At 44.7% G+C, this 23,508-nt stretch overlaps 1 protein-coding gene across 7 annotated transcripts in view; it reads right to left on the bottom strand.

The window, feature by feature from the left end:
- Positions 1 to 23,508, bottom strand: part of pde4ca (phosphodiesterase 4C, cAMP-specific a) — a 74,582-nt gene that overhangs the window by 11,830 nt on the left and 39,244 nt on the right. For 3 of the 7 annotated variants that reach the window (XM_065013235.1, XM_065013234.1, XM_065013238.1), the window contains exons 2-10: positions 16,011 to 16,202; positions 15,265 to 15,306; positions 14,603 to 14,639; positions 12,496 to 12,569; positions 12,299 to 12,344; positions 11,881 to 12,003; positions 910 to 1,003; positions 448 to 623; positions 179 to 277 (exon numbers count right to left, since the gene is read on the bottom strand). In XM_065013235.1, the coding sequence (XP_064869307.1) occupies positions 179 to 277; positions 448 to 623; positions 910 to 1,003; positions 11,881 to 12,003; positions 12,299 to 12,344; positions 12,496 to 12,569; positions 14,603 to 14,639; positions 15,265 to 15,306; positions 16,011 to 16,202 (883 nt within the window). Of the gene's footprint in view, positions 1 to 178; positions 278 to 447; positions 624 to 909; positions 1,004 to 11,880; positions 12,004 to 12,297; positions 12,345 to 12,495; positions 12,570 to 14,602; positions 14,640 to 15,264; positions 15,307 to 16,010; positions 16,203 to 23,508 lie in introns of all 7 variants that reach the window. The other 4 variants (XM_029642301.2, XM_065013239.1, XM_029642303.2 and 1 more) reach the window with 3 other exon arrangements.

Raw genomic sequence — 23,508 nt, 5'->3', positions numbered from 1 at the left:
TGAAGGGGGAAAAAAACGAAATTGTCATCATTAGAGAGAGACTACTTAATTAAAGATCATTCTATTTAGAGAAATGCCATTTGAATCACATGAAACACACTTTTTATCCTTCAAGACAACAGTGACATCATCTAAGTTTCCCAAACAGTATCTTTGTGGACACAGATGGATGACATACCTGGAAAATGGAATACATCGCCACCGTCAGTGGACGATTCGCAGAATATTCAGATATTTTGAAAATATCCACACCCCATTGGTTTATCTCTTCCAACTCCTGCCAGATGGAAAAACATTTAAGTTAGAAAGAACAACAGATCCTTTACCCCCAAAATGTGTTGGGGGCTACTAGATCCTGTCACAAGTGACAACTTGTGACAGAACAGAACCCTAAAAGGGAGGTATGTTCTAGTTAAATCGTCAGAAAATAAGGGTTGTGTAGACTACCTTGGCAAGGAGGCTCTCCTGACTGGAAGGGACCCCGAAGCGGGGAATGCTGGATGGGGCCACACTGGGGATCAGGATAGGCTTCTTTACCCCCACGATCTGGGACATGGGGCGCTTCTTCTTGTCCGTCTTCTCCTTGGTGGGCGGAGACATGATCTCCATGTCGTGTTGCTTTTCTGTGGTACGGACAGACACGGCGCGTTATTACACATTGACACCGTGACAACCATAGGTTCAGAATGGTTGTCTATTGAAACTAGGGCTGGTGCCACTTTACATTGAGTTGAAGTGCCACAGATATCATGTGGTTACATGGAATTATATTGTAATGGTGTAATGACATGTCACTATACAATACATATAGATTAGTAACTATTAGGTCCACATAACAGGTCTCTACTAGCACAGTCAGTGAAGGCTTGTGGTGTGGGGGGGGGGGGGGGGGTAGAGAGAGAGAGGTACCTAGGAAGGTGCTGGAGATGAACTCTGACACCTGGTTCCCTGATCTGCTGGTCTCTGATAGCTGAGTAAGCTCCCTGTTCAGCATCCTCTTGAACTGGGGAGACAAACCACAACACACCGCATCACTCTGACTGTCCCAATATACTTTTTACTGTAGACAGTGGACATGCACATGGTAGGCACATGTACAGTACACAATGAGACATTTAGTAGTATGCAGTAAATGGTGTGTCACTTGCCGTCCAACCACAGCTGAAATAATACACTCTTAGAAAAAAAGGTGCTGTCTAGAACCTAAATTGTTTCTCCGGCTTTCCCCATAGGAGAACCCTTTGAAGATCCCTTTTTGGTTCCATAAGAACTCCTTCCACAGAGGGCTCTACATGGAACCCAAAAGGGTTCTACCTGGAACCAAAAAGGACACCTGAAGAACCCTTTTGGAACACTGTAGTGCAGTAATACCACTTCACATACAGCGGTAACCTTTTCTGAGTATGTCCTTCTGCAAGACTATGTAGCTGGCATTAACTTTTCTACTGAAGTGGATGAGAATAACACCATTGTCTTTCTGAGATGCAGGGTTCTCTTCTCTATAAATATACACTATCTATACAAAAGTATGTGGACGCCCCTTCAGATTAGTGGATTCGGGCTATTTCAGCCACACTCGTTGCTGAAAGGTGAACCAAATTGAGCACACCGCCATGCAATCTCCATAGACAAACATAGGCAGTAGAATGGCCTTACTGAAGAGCTCAGTGATTTTCAACGTGGCACCGTCATAGGATGCCACCTTTCCAACAAGTCAATTTGTCAAATTTCTGCCCTGCTAGAGCTGACCCGGTCAACTGTAAGTGTTGTTATTGTGACGTGGAAACGTCTAGGAGCAACAACGGCTCAGCCGCGAATGGTAGGCCACACAAGTTCACAGGACAGGACTGCCGAGTGCTGAAGCTCGTAGCGTGTAAATATCGTCTGCCCTCGGTTGCAACACTCATCACCAAGTTCCAAACTGCCTCTGGAAGCAACGTCAGTAGACAATGACATTCTAGATGATTCTGTGCTTCCAACTTTGTGGCAACAGTTTGGGGAAGGCACTTTCCTGTTTCAGCATGACAATGCCCCCGTGCACAAAACGAGGTCCATACAGAAATGTTTTGTCGAGATCGGTGTGGAAAAACTTGACTGGCCTGCACAAAGCCCTGTCCTCAACCCCATCAAATGGGATTAATAGGATTGCCAACTGCGAGCCAGGACTAATCGCCTGACATTATTGCCCAACCTCACGAATACTCTTGTGGCTGAATGGAAGCAAGTCCCCGCAGCAATGTTCCAACTCTTCCCAGAAGAGTGGAGGCTGTTGTACCAGCAATGGGGGACCAACTCCATATTAATGCCCAAATGCATGCTTTTCAACCGTTCGCTGCCTGCACCCGCACGCCTGACCAGCATCACCACCCTGGATGGTTCCAACCTTGAATATGTGGACATCTATAAGTACCTAGGTGTCTGGCTAGACTGTAAACTTTCCTTCCAGACTCATATCAAACATCTCCAATCGAAAATCAAATCAAGAGTCGGCTTTCTATTCCGCAACAAAGCCTCCTTCACTCACGCCGCCAAACTTACCCTAGTAAAACTGACTATCCTACCGATCCTCGACTTCGGCGATGTCGTCTACAAAATTGCTTCCAACACTCTACTCAGCAAACTGGATGCAGTTTATCACAATGCCATCCGTTTTGTCAATAAAGCACCTTATACCACCCACCACTGCGACTTGTATGCTCTAGTCGGCTGGCCCTCGCTACATATTCGTCGCCAGACCCACTGGCTCCAGGTCATCTACAAGTCCATGCTAGGTAAAGCTCCGCCTTATCTCAGTTCACTGGTCACGATGGCAACACCCATCCGTAGCACGCGCTCCAGCAGGTGTATCTCACTGATCATCCCTAAAGCCAACACCTAATTTGGCCGCCTTTCGTTCCAGTTCTCTGCTGCCTGTGACTGGAACGAATTGCAAAAATCGCTGAAGTTGGAGACTTTTATCTCCCTCACCAACTTCAAACATCTGCTATCTGAGCAGCTAACCGATCGCTGCAGCTGTACATAGTCTATCGGCAAATAGCCCACCCATTTTTACCTACCTCATCCCCATACTGTTTTTATTTATTTACTTTTCTGCTATTTTGCACACCAATATCTCTACCTGTACATGACCATCTGATCATTTATCACTCCAGTGTTAATCTGCAAAATTGTAATTATCGCCTACCTCATGCCTTTTGCACACAATGTATATAGACTTTTTTTCCTACTGTGTTATTGACTTGTTAATTGTTTACTCCATGTGTAACTCTGTGTTGTCTGTTCACACTGCTATGCTTTATCTTGGCCAGGTCGCAGTTGCAAATGAGAACTTGTTCTCAACTAGCCTACCTGGTTAAATAAAGGTGAAAAAAATAAAAAATAAATACGATTTTGGAATGAGATGTTCGACGGGCACGTGTCCACATACTTTTTGTACCTCAAAGTTTGTTCAAGAACGTTCTGGGGAAATGTACAAACCGTTCCGCAACGTAGCAAACGTTCAAGGGAACTGAATGCACCTCAGTATGTAGGCGATCTAGTTTGAGGCATTTCTTTCACCCCTGCTACGTTAGGTGGGCCCTAGGTTGCTCAGCAAGCGTAAACAGTCTTGATCGGTATTCCAGACTTCCAGTCATCATCTAGCTCTAGTATGAGCCCGCCCCCTCGGTGATAGTCAATTAAGTGACGCCTTAGTTTCATGTAGTGTACATTCATTGTTCCCTGTGCTTCACTCATAGTGGCTAGAGTATAGGCTGGCTAGAATATCACCATTAGGAGGAGTTTACAGAGGAGGCTGAGTAGAGAACTCTTCCTTCATAGGTGCAGAAGATGATCAAACAACGTATTATGTAATCATCATACACAAGGATAATAGAGATCCCCCTCTCTGAAACAGTGGCAGTCTGCTCGGAAGACGCACACCCACAGATATATATATATATATACACAGTGGGCTCTAAAAGTATTGGGAGAGTGACGCATTTTTTGTCCTTTTGACTCTGTACTCCAGCACTTTGGATTTGAAATGATGCAATGACGATGAGGTTAATTTGAGAGTATTTTCATCTATATCGGTTGAATAATTCTACATTCATATGGATGCTACCATGATGAGTGAGAAAGTTAGACTCGCAAATATCATAACCCCAAGATATGCTAACTTCTCACCATTACAATAACATGGGAGGTTAGCATTTTTGAGGGGGTGCGATATTTGTGATTCTGTACATTATTTACCATTCATTTCTATTGGTCAAAGTTGTACTACTTTAACAGGCTTAGAAAGGAATTTGTCCCAATACTTTAGGTCCCCTAAAATGGAGGGACTATGTACAAAAAAGTGCTGTAATTTCTAAACAGTTCACCCGATATAGACAAAAATACCCTCAAATGAATGTTGACAGTCTGCACTTTAACCTCAGTCATTATATCATGTCAAATCCAAAGTGCTGGAGTACAGAGCCAAAACAACACATGTGTCGCTGTCCCAATACTTTTGTCGCTCACTTTATATGGGTCATTCTACAGAAGTGGTACAAATTGGGGGTTGGAAGAAAATTTTAAAAATCCCATTTGTATAGTAGTTTTCCCAAACTTTCAGCACACATCTTCCAACATATGTCAGGTAGACATATAGAGTGTAATCGAGGGCTTTGTACTGTATTTATTTAACAATATATTTGCTATTGCCTTGGATTAAATTAGAACATACCATGATGTAAATAAATGTTTGGAGATTTAACAGTTTTTTTTATTTTTTAAATAGCGTTTTTGAGATGGGACTGCAATTTGCACCCCTTCTGTAGAATCAACCATATGTGAGACACGCACACTTCTTACACACACACACAAAGATAAAGGGACACATCTGCATGCACATACATGAATGGACGTTATGGACTCACTCTATGCTCACGCACTCCTGGATGCACACACACACACACACACACACACACACACACACACACACACACACACACACACACACACACACACACACACACACACACACACACACACACACACACACACACACACACACACACACACACACACACACACAACTGCAAAGACGGTATCACTTCCCAACTAACTGCAAAGAACTCTGCAAACAAGGACACCTGTACTACACATTCATTCACCGAGAAACACGTGTATCTCATCCCAGCCCAGCCCATCTTACCTCAATGTACATCCTCGACACAAAAAACAAGTAATTGACTTCGGGCATTTCAGCACCAAATAAATCATGGAGTAGAAAGAAATGAATTAAAGACCAGATTCCTTCCTCTAGCTACTGTACTGTGTTTACGGTCCCTGGTACTGTACAAGCAGAACACACTCCGTGCTCCTGTCCTGCTTGCCTGAACTCCTCAATTCCACTGCAAGCAGACAGTCCACAAGAAAGCCTTTTTCCCACACGCTACAGGAATGGGCGAAGATAAAGAGTTTGCTGGCAAAAGGAAGCGTGAAAGCCAGGCTGAGGATGCGGGGTGCTGGGGAGCATGGCCGAGAAACGACTCCTACCTCTCTCCCTCAGCAGCACTATTCTGCCTGCTCTGTGTGTAAACTCCCAACTCCAACCCCCCCCCAACCCCCTTCCATATTGCCCAAAGGAAGGAGCCGATCGGTGGCCTGCTGCATCAGAGGCTGGGACAGGGGGACAGAGCTCATTGGCCCATGGTAGAGGAGACAGGTGGGGGCTGGTTGGGTTGGAGGCGGGGGGTTGAGGCTGCACCATATGCACCAAGTTTGAAGATGATGTGAGGGAGCCCGATGCCTTGAATGGCCGAGGTATTTATTTCACATATATATGAATGCATGGATGCGTTGCTAGTACTGACATGATGACGCTATGAGGAAAGAGAAAATCCTCATATTTCAAAGGTTTTACTGATTTACAGCTCATATAAATGCATATGGCCCTAATCTATGGATTTCACATGACTGGGAATACAGTTGCATTTGTTGGTCACAGATACCTTTAAAAAAAGGGAGGGGGCGTGGATCAGAAAACCAGTCCGTATTTGGTGTGACCACCATTTGCCTCATGCAGCGTGACACATCTCCTTTGCATAGAGTTGATCAGGCTGGTGATTGTGGCCTGTGGAATGTTGTCCCACTCCTCTTCAGTGGCTGTGCGAAGTTGCTGGATATTGGCATGAACTGGAACATGCTGTCGTACACGTCGATCCAGAGAATCTTAAACATGCTCAATGGGTGACATGTCTGGTGGGTATGCAGGCAATGGAAGAACTGGGACATTTTCAGCATCCAGGTATTGTGTACAGATCCTTGCGACATGGGGCCGTACATTATCATGCTGAAACATGAGGGGATGGTGGTGGATGAATAGCACAACAATGGGCCTCAGGATCTTGTCACGGCATCTGTGCATTCAAATTGCCATTGATAAAATGCAATTGTGTTGGTTGTCTGTAGTTTATGCCTGCCCATAATATAACCCCACCGCCACCATGGGGCACTCTGTTCACAAGGTTGACATCAGCAAACCGCTCGCCCACACAAGTCCATACACGCTGTCTGCCATCTGCCTGTTACAGTTGAAACTAGGATTCATCCGTGAAGAGCCCACTTCTCCAGCATGCCAGTGGCCATCGAAGGTGAACATTTACCCACTGAAGTTGGTGACGACGCCGAACTGCAGTCAGGTCAAGACCCTGTTGAAGACGACGAGCATGCAGATGAGCTTCCCTGAGATGGTTTCTGACAGTCCTTTGGTTGTGCAAACCCACAGTTACATCAGCTGTCCGGCTGGCTTGTCTCAGACCATCTCGCAGGTGAAGAAGCCAGATGTGGAGGTCCTGGTCTGGACTGATGTGGTTACACGTGGTCTGCAGTTGTGAGGCCAGTTGGACATACTGCCAAATGCTCTAAAACGACGTTGGAGGCAGCTTATCGTAGAGATTCAATTTTCTGGCAACAGACATTCCTGCAGTCAGCATGCCAATTGCATGCTTCCTCAAAACTTGAGGCATCCGTGGCATTGTGTTGTGTGACAAAACTGCACATTTTAGAGTTGCCTTTTATGTCCCCCAGCACAAGTTGCACCTGTGTAATGATCATGCTGTTTAATCAGCTTCTTGAAAACCACACCTGTCAAGTGGATGGATTATCTTGGCAAAGGAGAAATGCTAACTAACAGGGATGTAAACAAATGTGTGCACAAAATTTGAGAGAAATAAGCTTTTTGTGCCTATTGAACATTTCTGGGATCTTTTATTTCAGCTTATTTATTCAGTATATTTCTTGATACAATACAATGTGGTGAATATGGTTAACATACAAACTTGGTCAAATAGACCATACAAAGATGAATGGCAAAGGGTGAAATATTCATGAAGACAAACATACTTTTCTTTTATAGGAAAAATCAAGTGATGCAGAAACATCACTGATCCCTCTCCTGCAAGTTGTTGCAAGGTTCTAGCATGGATGATACCTCCCACTGGCTCTACCTTTTCATTGACTAATCTGCAGCACATGAAACACACCAACACGTGTCTGTGTGTGTGTGTGTGTGTGCGTGACTGGCATGAGTGTGGTGTGTGCATCCAGACAGAGCCTGTGTGTGTTGGGTGGATGTGTGTGTACCCAGACAGAGCCTGTGTGTGTTGGGTGGATGTGTGTGCATCCAGACAGAGCCTGTGTGTGTTGGGTGGATGTGTGTGTACCCAGACAGAGCCTGTGTGTGTTGGGCGGATGTGTGTATACCCAGACAGAGCCTGTGTGTGTTGGGTGGATGTGTGTGCATCCAGACAGAGCCTGTGTGTGTTGGGTGGATGTGTGTGTACCCAGACAGAGCCTGTGTGTGTTGGGTGGATGTGTGTATACCCAGACAGAGCCTGTGTGTGTTGGGTGGATGTGTGTGTACCCAGACAGAGCCTGTGTGTGTTGGGCGGATGTGTGTGTACCCAGACAGAGCCTGTGTGTGTTGGGTGGATGTGTGTGTACCCAGACAGAGCCTGTGTGTGTTGGGTGGATGTGTGTATACCCAGACAGAGCCTGTGTGTGTTGGGTGGATGTGTGTGTACCCAGACAGAGCCTGTGTGTGTTGGGCGGATGTGTGTGTACCCAGGCAGAGCCTGTGTGTGTTGGGCGGATGTGTGTGTACCCAGACAGAGCCTGTGTGTGTTGGGCGGATGTGTGTGTACCCAGACAGAGCCTGTGTGTGTTGGGCGGATGTGTGTGTACCCAGACAGAGCCTGTGTGTGTTGGGCGGATGTGTGTGTACCCAGGCAGAGCCTGTGTGTTGGGAGGATGTGTGTGTACCCAGACAGAGCCTGTGTGTGTTGGGTGGTGTGTACCCAGGCAGAGCCTGTGTGTGTTGGGTGGATGTGTGTGTACCCAGACAGAGCCTGTGTGTGTTGGGTGGATGTGTGTGTACCCAGACAGAGCCTGTGTGTGTTGGGTGGATGTGTGTGTACCCAGACAGAGCCTGTGTGTGTTGGGTGGATGTGTGTGTACCCAGGCAGAGCCTGTGTGTGTTGGGTGGATGTGTGTGTACCCAGACAGAGCCTGTGTGTGTTGGGCGGATGTGTGTGTACCCAGACAGAGCCTGTGTGTGTTGGGCGGATGTGTGTGTACCCAGGCAGAGCCTGTGTGTGTTGGGTGGATGTGTGTGTACCCAGACAGAGCCTGTGTGTGTTGGGTGGATGTGTGTGTACCCAGACAGAGCCTGTGTGTGTTGGGTGGATGTGTGTGTACCCAGGCAGAGCCTGTGTGTGTTGGGTGGATGTGTGTATACCCAGACAGAGCCTGTGTGTGTTGGGCGGATGTGTGTGTACCCAGACAGAGCCTGTGTGTGTTGGGCGGATGTGTGTGTACCCAGACAGAGCCTGTGTGTGTTGGGCGGATGTGTGTGTACCCAGGCAGAGCCTGTGTGTGTTGGGTGGATGTGTGTGTACCCAGACAGAGCCTGTGTGTGTTGGGTGGATGTGTGTGTACCCAGACAGAGCCTGTGTGTGTTGGGTGGATGTGTGTGTACCCAGGCAGAGCCTGTGTGTGTTGGGTGGATGTGTGTATACCCAGACAGAGCCTGTGTGTGTTGGGCGGATGTGTGTGTACCCAGACAGAGCCTGTGTGTGTTGGGCGGATGTGTGTGTACCCAGACAGAGCCTGTGTGTGTTGGGCGGATGTGTGTGTACCCAGGCAGAGCCTGTGTGTGTTGGGTGGATGTGTGTGTACCCAGACAGAGCCTGTGTGTGTTGGGCGGATGTGTGTGTACCCAGACAGAGCCTGTGTGTGTTGGGTGGATGTGTGTGTACCCAGACAGAGCCTGTGTGTGTTGGGCGGATGTGTGTGTACCCAGACAGAGCCTGTGTGTGTTGGGTGGATGTGTGTGTACCCAGACAGAGCCTGTGTGTGTTGGGTGGATGTGTGTATACCCAGACAGAGCCTGTGTGTGTTGGGTGGATGTGTGTGTACCCAGACAGAGCCTGTGTGTGTTGGGTGGATGTGTGTGTACCCAGACAGAGCCTGTGTGTGTTGGGCGGATGTGTGTGTACCCAGGCAGAGCCTGTGTGTGTTGGGTGGATGTGTGTGTACCCAGACAGAGCCTGTGTGTGTTGGGTGGATGTGTGTGTACCCAGACAGAGCCTGTGTGTGTTGGGTGGATGTGTGTGTACCCAACGCACATGGCTCTTGCGTAGGCAGGCTAATCATGGAACCACACAAGCTATAAACAAAGAGTGTTGTAGTGCTATTTTTTTGCTGGACATCATCATTTCTTAAAGTTTGTAGGCTACCAACAGATAGCCTATCGAATATCATTATAGAATATGCATAAAATGCCGACGCCCACACATATTGTCTCAATAAATTGTTTTGTTTTTAATACCCTCAAACACCAAGTTAGGCATACCTAATTGCAAAATAGGCCATCATCACTGTGGATGATAATTCTTCACGTTTGCAGTGAAACATGCAAATTGCATCTGCATTGCCACTCATTTGATCTCAATCATTTTCATGGGAATATTCATTTAGAGCTTCATGAATTACCGTTTCATGAGCGAATTAGCGCAGATGGTGTTAAACTATAAGCCTTTCTGTATTTTGATTCAAGCACGGTCTGCTCTATTGAGTTTTGGCCGCATGCAGTTTCTTTTTGTTGACTATTCAGCTAACCATCCTAAAATGTAATAGGAAATGAGGTGGTGTTTTTGGTATTACAGTAAAGTTATACTAGTATTTTAACCAAGTGGAATTGTCATTTATTTAAATATACTTAAACCATACTTCAGGAATATATTTAAGAACATCGACGTATGTCCGTGATAAATATAATTTTGTATATTTAAAATTATAAAATGGTAAGTTTGGATCCTGCCTGCTGATTGGTTGATAGCTATTAGTTATTCACAATAGTTCATGCAAAATGCCATGATGCCATTATTACATTTCAAGTATCAATGTGCATCCAGAGTCCCACAGCCCAGCCAGCCATTCATAAACTTCATCACCCACGGAGAAAAGCATCTATACATTATTTCCCCATGCTTCTTGCCTAGCATTTGGTTTGGTACAGCGGGGGTAAACATGTTTATTTGATCAATGTAATCTTTTATTTAACTGGGCAAGTCAATTAAGAACAAAGTCTTGTGTACAATGACAGCTTCGCTGTGTGCCTATCCACCCTGTGTAACATGTTGACTTAGCTTTTTTGTGATCTCCACTGTGCCATGCATATGAAGGTGACGAGACTGACAGCGTCTCTGATCCACGCCGAATTCATTTGTCAGGATTATTATACTGGATATATCCAAAAAATTGGCAATAGATGTGGTTGTGTGTTAGCTTTAGTTGGTTAGCTAGCTAGCAAAGGAGAAGTAACGTTAGCTTAGCTATAGCTATCTTATTGACTCGACAATCAGCTAATTGTTGTTTATTTATAAAGTATTTATTAATTCATTGTTAGCTGAAGTTCTTGTTGCATATTTAAACATGATTTATTAAGTGATTATTTATTGAAGTTCATGTCTCTCGTCATCATCATTGAACCGCTGCTAGCTAGCTACAGTACATGCTAATGATTTGTTTAACATAGCAATGTGGATATATATATATATATATTGCTCACGTTGACATAAGTGTGAAATAATATTTTTTTAAATCTGTTTTAATGGGGGGGGGGTTACGTGTTTTGGCTAAATAAGAAGGAAACTAGATTAAATCAAAGTCTGAAAGAGAGTCTTTATAGATATTGTGCAGCTACAGATACAAATGTGATACAAATTCTCTGTAGATTCATTTGGCTAGGTCACGATGCATACAGCATACAGCACTCTACATCGCAGTCATTCATGACAACTCTTCATAAAGCCAAGATGATTCTAAATCACTGGTGGGCCTTGAGCTGGTAGGATATTGCATATTGTTTAAGTCCATCATAGCGAATTAACTCAAATTGAACCAAATCTTGATGCAAGACATTAGTAGCTTCAACCTTACCACTGAAGTCAAGGGTACAGGTGACTCATTAAAGCACCCAGGGTTATCTGTGTGTGTGTGTGTGTGTGTGTGTGTGTGTGTGCGTGCGTGCGTGCGTGCGTGTGCGTGCGCGTGTATGTGTGCGTGGTTTTACTATCCTTGTGGGGACCAGAAGTCCTCACAAGGATGGTAAAACAAAGAAAAATTTGGTGGGGACATTTCTCCGGTCCCCAAAAGGAAAAATGCTATTTTAGACTTAGAGGTTAGGTTTGCTGTTAGGGTTCCATTATGGTTAGAATTAGAGTTAGGGGTTAAGGTTAGGGTTAGGTTAAGGGTTTGATTTAGGGTTTAGGGAAAATAGTATTTTGAATGGGAATCACTTGTTTGGTCCCCATAAAGATAGTAAAACAAATGTGTGTGTGACTGTACCTTGTTGGAGGCCATCTCGCTGACAGAGTGGCGTGTCTTCAGAGTCTCCAGCTGCTCCAGACACCAGTCCAGCTCGTCCAGAGTCTCCACGGCCAGCTGCTGGAACGGCTCCTCTGTCACACCCACACAAGGACAACACACAAGGAAATGAGCCCATCGATTCAAAGTGCTTTCAACGTTCAACGTTCATTCAAGAACCAATGATTCAATCCAGAATGTTGTCCAATGACGCAAGTCCCCTTTGCGGTTTCTATGGATGGTTAGAAAATCAGTTCTGTTTAATCAAAGATGGGTAACCTAGGAGGCAACCTTGTTAAGATCTCGCCCAACTTTTGTAAAGCAAAAAAACAACAACTTTAAACTGCTGAATGAATAGTCAAACAAACTCAACCAATCACATACTTCAGAAACTCTCACCTGCCAAGGTTGTCTTGCACATGGATGGTGGGTTACTGCCAGTTCTCCTATGGACACAGACATCCCAGTTTGAGTCAAGTTTATAAATATATATATATAATGCATATCTATATCTACTTTGTATCTCCTGTTCACTTCATTGTTAAAGGATTTGGGGGACATGCGAGTTTGGGTATGAGAGGTGTAGATTGAACGTACTTGCTGGGTTGACGATCTTGCTGGTGGGTCAAAACGGCGAAGTTGCTTCTTACCGTCCTCAAACTGGCAAGTACCTACAAGAACGGTAAAGATAAATAGGGTACGTCATCTCTACATTGTGATAGTTGAGGTCCGTCATGTATGAATAAAAACACATACAAATTGTTATTTCAACACTAGATTAGTGGGATTCATATTTACCCTGTGAGTGTTTGTATCCTATCAAATTTGCCGTTGAATGTAAGGTACCTCAATTGTTTGTGTAAAATATTTTTGTCAGAATGCCAAAAGCTACACTACAAAAAAAGTACCAAAAGTATGTGGACACATGCTCGTCGAACATCTCATTCCAAAATCATGGGCATTAATATGGAGTTGGTCCCCCCCTCTGCTGCTAAAACAGCCTCCACTCTTCTGGGAAGGCTTTCCACTAGATGTTGGAATGTTTCCGTGCTGGGACTTGCTTCCATTCAGCCACAAGAGCATTAGTGAGGTCGAGTAGTGATGTTGGGCGATTAAGCCTGGCTCACAGTCGGCGTTCCAATTCATCCCAAAGGTGTTCCGTGGGGTTGAGGACAGGGCTCTGTGCAAGCCAGTCAAGTTCTTCCACACCAATCTCGACAAACCATTTTTGTATGGACCACGCTTTTGTGCACAGGGAAATTGTCATACTGAAACAGGAAAAGGCCTTCCCCAAACTGTTGCCACAAAGTTGGAAGCACAGAATAGTCTAGAAAGTCATTGTATACTGTAGCATTAAGATTTCCCTTCAGTGGAACTAATGGGCCTAATTCCAAACCATGAAAAACAACCATTATTCCTCCTCCAACAAACTTTACAGTTGACACTATGCATTGGGGCAGGTAGCGTTCTCCTGGCATCCACCAAAACCCAGATGGTGAAGCATGTTTCCACTGCTCCAGAGTCCAATGGCAGCGAGCTTTACACCACTCCAGCCAATGCTTGGCGATCTTAGGCTTTTGTGCGGCTGCTCAGCCATGGAAACCCATTACATGAAGCTCCCGACGAACAGTTCTTGTGCTGACGTTGCTTCCTGAGGCAGAAAGGAACTTGGTAGTGAGTGTTGCAACCGAGGACAGACGATTTTTACACGCTACGCGCTTCAGCACTCGGTGGTCCCGTTCTGTGAGCTTGTGTGGCCTACCACTTCGCGGCTGAGCCGTTGTTACACCTAGACGTTTCCTCTTCACAATAACAGCACTTACTGTTGACTGGGAGCAGCTCTAGCAGGGCAAAAAAATTACGAACTGACTTGTTGGAAAGGTGGCATCCTATGCCAAGTGGAAAGTCACTTAGCTCTTCAGTAAGTTCATTCTACTGTCAATGTTTGTCTATGGAGATTGCATGGCGGTGTGCTCAATTGTATATACCTGTCAGCAACGGGTGTGGCTGAAATAGCCGAAACCTCTAATTTGAAGGGGTGTCCACATACTATTGTATGTATAGTGTACCTTATAAGCCCCACCCCATACGTCATACATGTCAGAGTCTGGGCGCCCATCGAAATCTTGAGTCAGCACATTAAAAGAGACGGTATCTGGTTTCCTGCGGGTGTCTTACCAGTCAGCAGCCATATCGAGGGAATGCCGTATTAGATTCCTAGCTTGTTCAGTAAAGTGAGTCCAGCTGTGACGCACTTCCCCGTCATAGGCCCGGCTGCCGCGATGCGCCAGCCACATGCCAAAGGCTGTTCCGGTGGTCCTCTCTACTAGTGTCACTGGTGCCTAGTGACAGCTGTGACTTCACTGGGGCAATGGCAACAACCTATTTATAGGTATTCTTTTTTTTAAAGTCTTAGTTAGTCGGTGTTCAGTCAGATTTATGAGTTATTTCCTTGTTGTGTTGGTGTGCTTAAAGAAGGTGAAGCTACATTACAGCTATTGGCTAGAGAGAGAGAGGGGTAAAAGGTAGAAGAGAGACTGCTGAAAGAGCAACGAGCAGGATTCAAACCTATGCTCGCACCAATACACACTGGTCATGTGCTCCAGTGGCAGCAGCCTATACCCCTAGACCCCCCCAGGTAATTTGCTGAATCATTTGTTTGGCTGAAAAACACAGGAAAGGGCACAATATTTCCAAAACTAACCTGTGCAAATGGTGTCACAATCATGTCTTCTCCATGTCTACAATGGAGAGAATAAACGGAACAAAATGAGGTTACGTCTAGACATTGGTTTAGGCCATGGTCTTGATGTTTTCAAAGTACAGTAATGGAATCAGTGAAAAAGTTAAACAAATTGCAACCACTTAATGCGCATAAAATATTTAGGTTAATTAATCCAACATACCTACTGTGGTACTAATGACTACTGTGGTACTAATGACTACTGTGCACATTACACATTTGCAATAATCCTAATCATTAATCAGGACAGTTGATCAGTGTCTGAAATAAAACTTCAACAACCTGACATTTAAAGCAAAGAAAAAAGAGAAGGGTAGACCAGGCCAGGTGAAATGCAGGGCAAACAAGGGATGCCATGCACTGTACATGTTATGAACCCGTGAGGTAGGGAGACATTAAAGTGCAACTTGTAAAGTTATAGGGTTGGGGAGTTATGCTAAGGTATTTTCTTGAAGCTTCACATGCAAAACAAAAATGGCTTTCTCGGGGGTCACCTAGGGGAGGGCTAAAGTTTTAGTCACTGGTGCCATGGGGAGGGGACAATGACTCTGAAACCTGTAATGGAGAATGCAGGACAGGCCTTTGAGGGAACCTAAGTCAGTGTTTTGTCAAGTTCTTCTCACCGAGACAACCAGTTGACTTCCCAGTGCTTCAAGCTTTCTTCCCTTTAAAAACAGAGGCAAGAGTTGGTGACCTGCAACCGATTCATCACAAGCTAAGGTGTTCAGACACGTGGAAACTGGCTTAGGCTGACAGTAGGCTGGAAAACCAAACAGCAGAAGAAGAAGAAAGAAAATATGGAAGTGGCCAATTTTTCCCACTTTGTCTATGTCTCATCCTACCGAAGCAGAGTTGACATGCAAGCGTGCTGGGATGGAAAGAACTGCTGGTTTCAGTAATAGGGGCTTTCAAACTGGAGGACGGTAGATTTTCCAAACCCACAGAGCAATATGGTTTAATATAACATTTTGTGCTAATAAAACTGTGCGACATTTAAAAAAAAAAAGCAGAATAGAGAGCTTAAGATACAGTCCACTTTAGTAGGCTCTTTCACAGAATAACTTAAGGGACCACACAAACTACTGTAGTATAAGGGAACGATTTCAAATTGGCCTAACATGTTCCTCATGCTTTGCGATTGGAATTCCCTTATGGAAAGCGATTCAAGAAATGACTTGCTTTCCACATATGATTTGATCTGTTCCACAAAACCATATCTGTATATAACCTTGGAGTGGAAAACCTTGTATCATCAAGGCCTACAGTGAGACATCTCTGCCATGACACTTACCAATTGATATGAAAGGAAGGTGAAAGGTCACAGAGGGAGACATTAACCAAAAGGAAGAGGGGGAGGGGGGGCACTTACAGCTCACTGGCAGTGGAGGAGTTCCTCGAGGGGGCCTTGGGTGAGAGGTCAAAGTCAGAGTCGGAGCGGTAGAGGAAAGATTCCCGGCGCTGGCTGTGGGCGTAGTTGGCCTGGAGCACCAGGCCGGAGCCGGGACTGGCCTGGGGGTCCAGAGGGCTACGCCCCACCGACAATCCATTCTCAACATCAAAACTATGGGGTAGATAAAGAGGAAGAGAGAAGATGAGGAAATAATTCACTGTTCTCAACATCCGGTTCTCACTCATTTCTTCCTATCATTCATCATTGTAATAATCATGCTTCAAAAATCATTGGAATTTCTTAAAAACTATGCTCTGTCACTCAATAAATTGAACGCACCTTGTGCACACAGCATGCACTTACATTTTGTTGTCGCACAATACACAAAAAAATTGAATAATTCGCAACAAAGGACTTTTCTTTGAGACTGATGTCTGGTCAGACATCACCAAAGGGCCTCAGGTAGACCAGACAAAAGAATCAAGCCCCCCCACACACACACACACCTCTCCTCAACAAATTAATGTTCATTTGAGAAAGCCCCCAACCTAAAAATATCAAAATGGCGTCAATCCTCGCACAAGCCCCTTTCAACAACGAATGTGATTTATCAAAAGCACAGGAAATGGCAGCATTTAAAAAAAAAAGGCCCATCATTGTTCCAAGTCACACCGATAAACCTGATATGAAAGAAAACATTTGTGGTGGAGAGGGGAACAAAAACATATAATAAGGCATTGTGGAGTTGGGTACGTCAGAAAACATTTCAATGGCACTCAGGAAGAGCAGTGTGTCTGAATGGTGTTGGCTGGTCAGACTGTGGGAACTGGCTATTTGATGACGAGGGTCAGTCTGAGGTAGCTGCTACCAGGTCTCCTATCAACTAAAAAACCATCTTCATGGCAATTCTATAAACTATAAACCATATTTAAGGCAATTCATATAGATATGAATACATCCATATGAATTCAGATTACTGCATCTCTGCCATGCGTAGCCAAGGTTGACATGCATGATCAGTTCTCTTTGATAATAACGCACCTCAATAGTCTAAAGGGGCTTCCTCTCCTCGTCTCCTTCCCTTCATCTGCGACAGGTCTTAAAAACACAGGTGGATCAAAGGGGACCCCCCCCAAATGAGTTCTACACTATATATCTGCCCCATCACATCCACCAGCAGAGCATTTTCAGATCTGTGCAGACAAAGGGAAGGAGACGAGATAAGGAAGCCACTGTAGATTATTGAGATGCGGCCAAGAGTCTGCACTGCCTATAGTAGAGGGAACTGGGATGCAGCCACGCATTGATTGGGCTGCAAGATCAGACATGTGATGTAGGATTCGGTGGGGAGATAAAAATAGCCCTTCAGTATTGACGTGGTAGAATGTGAGTTGTGCTATTTATAGACTATAGACTCTTCAGGTAGAGTGGAGTGTCCCGATCCCACCGGGCTTGGTCCGTCTCCAGCCAAATAAAGGCATTTCCACCTTGATCCACATCCACAGTCCCCCAACCTCCGCTAACATCCAAGCTTTGCTCCACTTGGTATGCGGGTTCTGATGAACTCCAGAGCCGGAAAACCGTTTGCAGAAACCGTGGCGGTTCTTCGGACAGATACGGGATGTAGTTCGATCCCTTTGCAAACAATTAGTGCAGAGTGATATGAGAAAAAAGAAAAGTAAAAAAAAACATCACGCTAAAACCGTTATGGAACACGTAATTGAAACTAACCCGAGCTAGAACTTTCCCCGTAGACGTCTCTCGTCTGATGACACGAGGCAATGAGACAATATTAACATCTGTTGTTTGTCCGATGAGCTATTAAACAGTAGAGCCAGTGGTTTCATGGCAAAAATCGAACTTTCTGCTCTGTTTTGGGAACCCCACTGGAGGGATTTCTTTTGCTGGCAGTCAGGTGCATAGAAATAGATATTGATACATAATAGATAGTACATACTTCATACATTATTATGGTCATAGTACATTATATTGCCAAAACACCTGTTATATTGAATATATCACAGCATAAAGTACTATGTCTATATGCAGGAACCCGATTTATACAATTAATGTATTTTCTGATTGCAAAAATTGTATACAATGTAAGTTTGAAAAAATGATATCTACACAATCTATTATATTTATATGTACATATTCTTATTCATTCCTTTACACTTGTGTGTATAAGGTAGTTGTTGTGAAATTGTTAGATTACTTGTAGATATTACTGCATGGTCAGAACTATAAGCACAAGCATTTCGCTACACTTGCATTAACATCTGCTAATGTGACAGGTTAAAGGACATATTCATAGCCTGTTATACATTGAAAAGTATTAGTAAGTTCATAGTATGTGAGGATCTTAAAACATCTAAGGTTAAAAATATGCATTCAGTATTAGTTGATAGAGATTGATAACATTCATATAATTGTGTTAAAGTTCAAATCTGTCAAAGGGTACGAATTGTGAGAGTAATGTGTAAACGTTATATTGATTACTTTATTTTGTGGTGCCTAAAAGTGTTAATCTGTGATCTACGAAATGCTCTTAATCTATGAGCCGGAGATCGATTGCTCTGGTCTCCACGCATATTCCTGGGGAAATTCGGGGTCTTTTCTCATTGAACTAAATGTTGACTTGAGAATACAACATCGTATCACTTTCGTGATTATTTCTCCCCTGTTTTCAGGTACTTTATTGATGATAAAAATAGTAATTTAAATGTTATAACTAGCGAACATGTCAAGAGTGTTTAAGGTGTGTTTTAGTAACGTCTTGAGGAAGTTAGAGTTAAGTTTGAAGAGAGTAATATTAGCCCTGCTCGGTTGAAGTGAAGGATAGCATCGTACTGAGAGTAGCTGCCATTTTATGTCGATTGTGAACGAACATGCGTGTTGTTAATAAGATATTTTGCTGTGTTATTTGTATAATGGGTTTTCTGTTATTTAATGTGTTACTTTTGTGAAATGATTGAACTAAATGTTGACTTGAGAATACAACACCGTATCACTCTCGTGATTATTTCTCCCCTGTTTTCAGGGGCGTAACATTTTTGGAGGCTCCGCTGAGATAGCTGCTCAGATGTCCAGTTTCCACATCCTGGTCGCTGAATTCCGAGCCAGCTAAATCTCCACATAACAACTCAGGCAGGCTGCAGTGAGGAAAGTGTTGCTGTTTGGAGGAAGTTGGAAGTTAGTGGTTAAGTACGTGTCAACTGAGGCCATTGATCGACCATCAGAGACAGTAAGGACCATCTAATTCAGAGTCAACTCCTGCACAGTAAAAGTTCCTCCTGTTCTGTCAACATGACAAGCGCCTTGGAAGAACTACAGGAAGAGGTAGTAGGAGAATTGCACACCCTGACTAAAGACAAATTACTAGAGATATGTGATTTCCTTGAAATATCAGGCGAACAGAGAAGAGATGTTAAAGATAAATCCCGCATATCATTAATGACTCGCATTATGATGTTCCTTGGAAGAGAGGAAGTCACAGAGTTAGAAGATGGCGGCATGTCGGAATTGTTGCTACTTAAAGACGAACTGACAGAGATGATCAGTGGCAGAGATAACAAAACAGGGCAAATTGACCATGATATTGAACCAGCTGGAACACATCACAGAATAGAGGAACTGAGAACTGTAACCCCACAACAAGGGGTGGGAACTGAGCAGATTACTGCAGCCAAAGCCAGTGATTCTCTGCGTCAGCCCCAACACCATGCCAATCTTCAGGGGAGCGTGCCGCTCTCACCCAATGCACAGCCCAGCTCATACTGGCGCAAAGAGTTTAAAATTTCTGGTCAGATAGGTGAACCGGGCCAAAAAGAAAAACTGATTTTTTCCAGCCTTGCCCATCAGATTGAAAATGGACTTAACAGAGGATATCCTGAGGTAGAAATAGTAGACGCAGTAGTCAGGGCTATTTCTCCAGGCTCACAGCTACGCAGCTACTTGGAAGGTAAACCCCAGCTAACTCTTCCCACACTTAGATGTATCCTGCGTTCCCACTTCCAAGAGAAGAGTGCAACAGAGCTTTACAAACAGCTAGCTTCAGAAGCACAGCATAGCAAGGAGACCCCTCAAAGCTTCCTGGTGCGTGTTTTAGATTTGAGGCAAAAAGTACTGTTTGCATCCCAGGAGTCAGAATCAGGGCTTAAGTATGACCCTGCTCTAGTCCAGAGCATGTGTTTTCACACAGTCCTTACGGGTCTCCAGAGTGACAGTATCAGGATAGACATGCAGCCTCTCCTGCTAGAGAGCGAAACATCAGATGAGGTTTTGCTAGAGAAGCTTAACATTGCTTGTGCTAATGAGAGAGAAAGACGAAACAAAAAGCGTTTTAATGCCCCACAGCCTGCTACAACTGTAAGTGTAGTCCAGTTAGAGGATATGCCATCTGCAAAGTGTTCTGTGAAGGAAGCCAAAGCTACGATACCCGCAGAACTGTTAACAGAGTTAGCTGAACTTAAGACAGGTGTAGCTTCTCTAAAAGGTCTCAGTGCAGAGATTGCTCAGATTAAGGAGACATTACAGCAGCCTATGTTTCAGTCACAGCCTTGTGCCTATGCCCCACCCCCAGTTAGGAGGCCAGATAGGGACCCCCAGCCACCTGTTTCCCAGCAGCAGTATTACAGCAACTACAGTCGGTCCCAAGCACTTGACCCTGCACAGCATCAATATGCACCTAACCGGTATACCAACCACTCTGCTCAAGCTCCAAGGAGGTGTTTTGTCTGCCAGCAGGCCAGAACAGATGCACGCTGCACACACTGCTTCCGATGTGGGAGTGGAGAACATTTTCAAGCTGGATGTAAAATCCGGGAGCCAGACCATCAAGGGAGGCCCCTTTAAACGGAAACGGGTTACCGCTGAGGGACGAGTGTTAACCGTAGCTACCAAAAAGTCCCAGAAATGTGCAAATTGTGCCAGAGAAGAGTCATTTGAGAACCTGAAACAATGTTCATCATGTAAAGAGACACTGTACTGTTCCAAAGTATGTCAAAACCAACATTGGACTAAACATAAGGAAAAATGCACTCACCTGAAAAGTGACTCTACCAGTGAAAGGTTTTCCTGCACAGAGGAAAATGCCCACTCCTTACCATCCCTAGCTCAAGGTTGCCACCCCGTAAGGTCACCTCGCTAGTCGGCAGACAGTGCCTTATTGAGTGTCACCTGAATCGCCACCACCTCCAAGCTTTATGGGACACAGGCTCTCAGGTATCGGTCATTGATGAACGATGGAAAGAGGAATCTCTCCCAAACGCAAGGCTGAGAGATGTTTCAGAAATCCTGGACTCACCTGATGATCTAAGGTTGACTGCAGCAAATGGGACTGAAATGCCGTACCTGGGATGGATTGAAACAACTTTTCGTCTAGCCTCTGAAACTGACCAAACAAAGGAACTGATCATCCCAGTGCTGGTAATGAAAGGCTGTCACCTATCTCATCCCATCATAGGTTTCAATGTTATCGAGCACATCTTGACAATGACCGAAAAGACTAAACGATACAGTACAGTAAAAACAGCTTTCCCAAGCCTCAAAAGAAACAAGGTGAGAGCTTTTAGACAGGCTGTTAGCGCAGAACAGACAGATGAATACGCAGTGAAAACCAAGAAAGAGAAGGTTGCTGTACCAAAACACAGTAGCATTCAGATTGAGTGCCGTGTAGTTTCCCAGCCTTTCAAAGATGACATGACAATGCTTTTCCAGCCAGACCTGAACCCGCAGTGGCCAGATGACCTTGAGTTCTTTGACACACTAGTCAGAGTCAGTAAAGGTGTTTTTCCAGTTATCCTGCTTGATGTCTCTAACCCCACTGACCACGACATTGCCCTGCTAGGACGCACAATCATCGGTACAGTACAAACCATTATGACTGTGTTACCTGCCCAAGTCTTTGAAAAAACTGTCACCTCAGCCACAGTGAATCACACCAGCGTTCGAACCCCATGTACTGCTACTGAACAGTGGGATCCACCAGTAGATTTAACTCACCTAACCGAAGAACAGAGAGAGGTTGTTAGGCAAATGCTTAGAGAAGAGTGTCACTCCTTCTCCAGATCAGACAATGACATTGGCTGCATTGAACGATTGAAAATGACTATTTCTCTAAAGGACTCTGAACCAGTAAAGCGCACATACATGTCAGTGCCCAGGCCACTGTATCAGGAGATGAAGGGTTACATTTATGACCTCATAGTCCAGGGCTGGGTTAGGAAGTCAAACTCTTCATATTCCTCACCTGTCGTGTGCGTTCGTAAGAAGGACGGGACCCTCCGGTTGTGTATAGATTACAGAGATCTGAACAGAAAGACACATCCCGACCGCCAGCCCATCCCTCGGGTCCAAGACATCATGGACAGTTTAGGTGGTAATTCCTGGTTCTCCCTCTTAGATCAGGGGAAAGCGTATCACCAGGGGTTCATCTCTGAAGAAAGCAGACCACTGACAGCATTTGTGACACCGTGGGGACTCTATGAGTGGATACGTATGCCATTCGGCCTCATGAACGCTCCTGCAGCTTTTCAGCGGTGTATGGAGGAGTGTTTGGAAGGGCTCCGGGATAACATCTGCATTCCTTATCTGGACGACACGCTAGTTTTCAGTAAAACATTCGACAACCATGTGAATGATGTGTGAAAAGTTTTGCAGCGTCTCAGAGAGTATGGCATTAAACTCAAACCAAGTAAGTGTGATCTCTTTAAACCCCAGGTCCGTTATTTGGGCAGAATAGTGTCTGCAGAGGGCAGCCGAGTTGACCCAGCCGATTTTGAAGCAGTAAGAGCATTGAAAGAAATCAGACCAGAGACTGTGGGCCAGCTCAGAAAAATGCTTGGTTTACTCACTTACTACAGACAGTACATCAAAGACTTTTCTAGGAGTGCCAGCTGCCTGTATGACCTCCTGAAAGCAGATTCAGAGAAATTACCTGACCACCCACGGAAAACAAAAACAAAGAAAGTAAGTCATGTGGTGCCCTCAAACAAGCCAATCCTGTGGACTGACCAGCATCAACGGGCACTTGAACAGCTGATTGAGTGTTTGCTTCAACCACCAGTTTTAGGTTTCCCTGATTTCACTCAGCCATTTGTTGTACACACTGATGCGTCACACCAAGGCTTGGGAGCAGTTCTTTATCAAAAGCAAGAGGGGAAGCTTAGGGTCATTGCTTATGGCTCTCGAACCTTAACAGCAGCTGAGAAGAACTATCACTACCACTCGAGCAAGCTAGAATTTCTAGCTCTAAAATGGGCAATCACTGATAAGTTCCATGACTATTTGTACTATGCTCCGACCTTCACTGTATACAGCGATAACAACCCGCTCTGCTACATTCTGTCTACTGCAAAACTGAACGCAACCACTTCCAGGTGGGTTGCAGACTTGGCTGATTTCCACTTTACAATAAAGTACAGGCCAGGCAGAGAGAACGGTGATGCAGATGCTTTGTCAAGGATGCCACTGGATG

The sequence above is a fragment of the Oncorhynchus nerka genome, linkage group LG9b (assembly GCF_034236695.1).
Source record: "Oncorhynchus nerka isolate Pitt River linkage group LG9b, Oner_Uvic_2.0, whole genome shotgun sequence".
Classification (NCBI taxonomy): Eukaryota; Metazoa; Chordata; class Actinopteri; order Salmoniformes; family Salmonidae; genus Oncorhynchus; species Oncorhynchus nerka.
The sequence above is the reverse complement of the archived record's forward strand: the minus strand, read 5'-3'. Positions and strand labels throughout refer to the sequence as shown.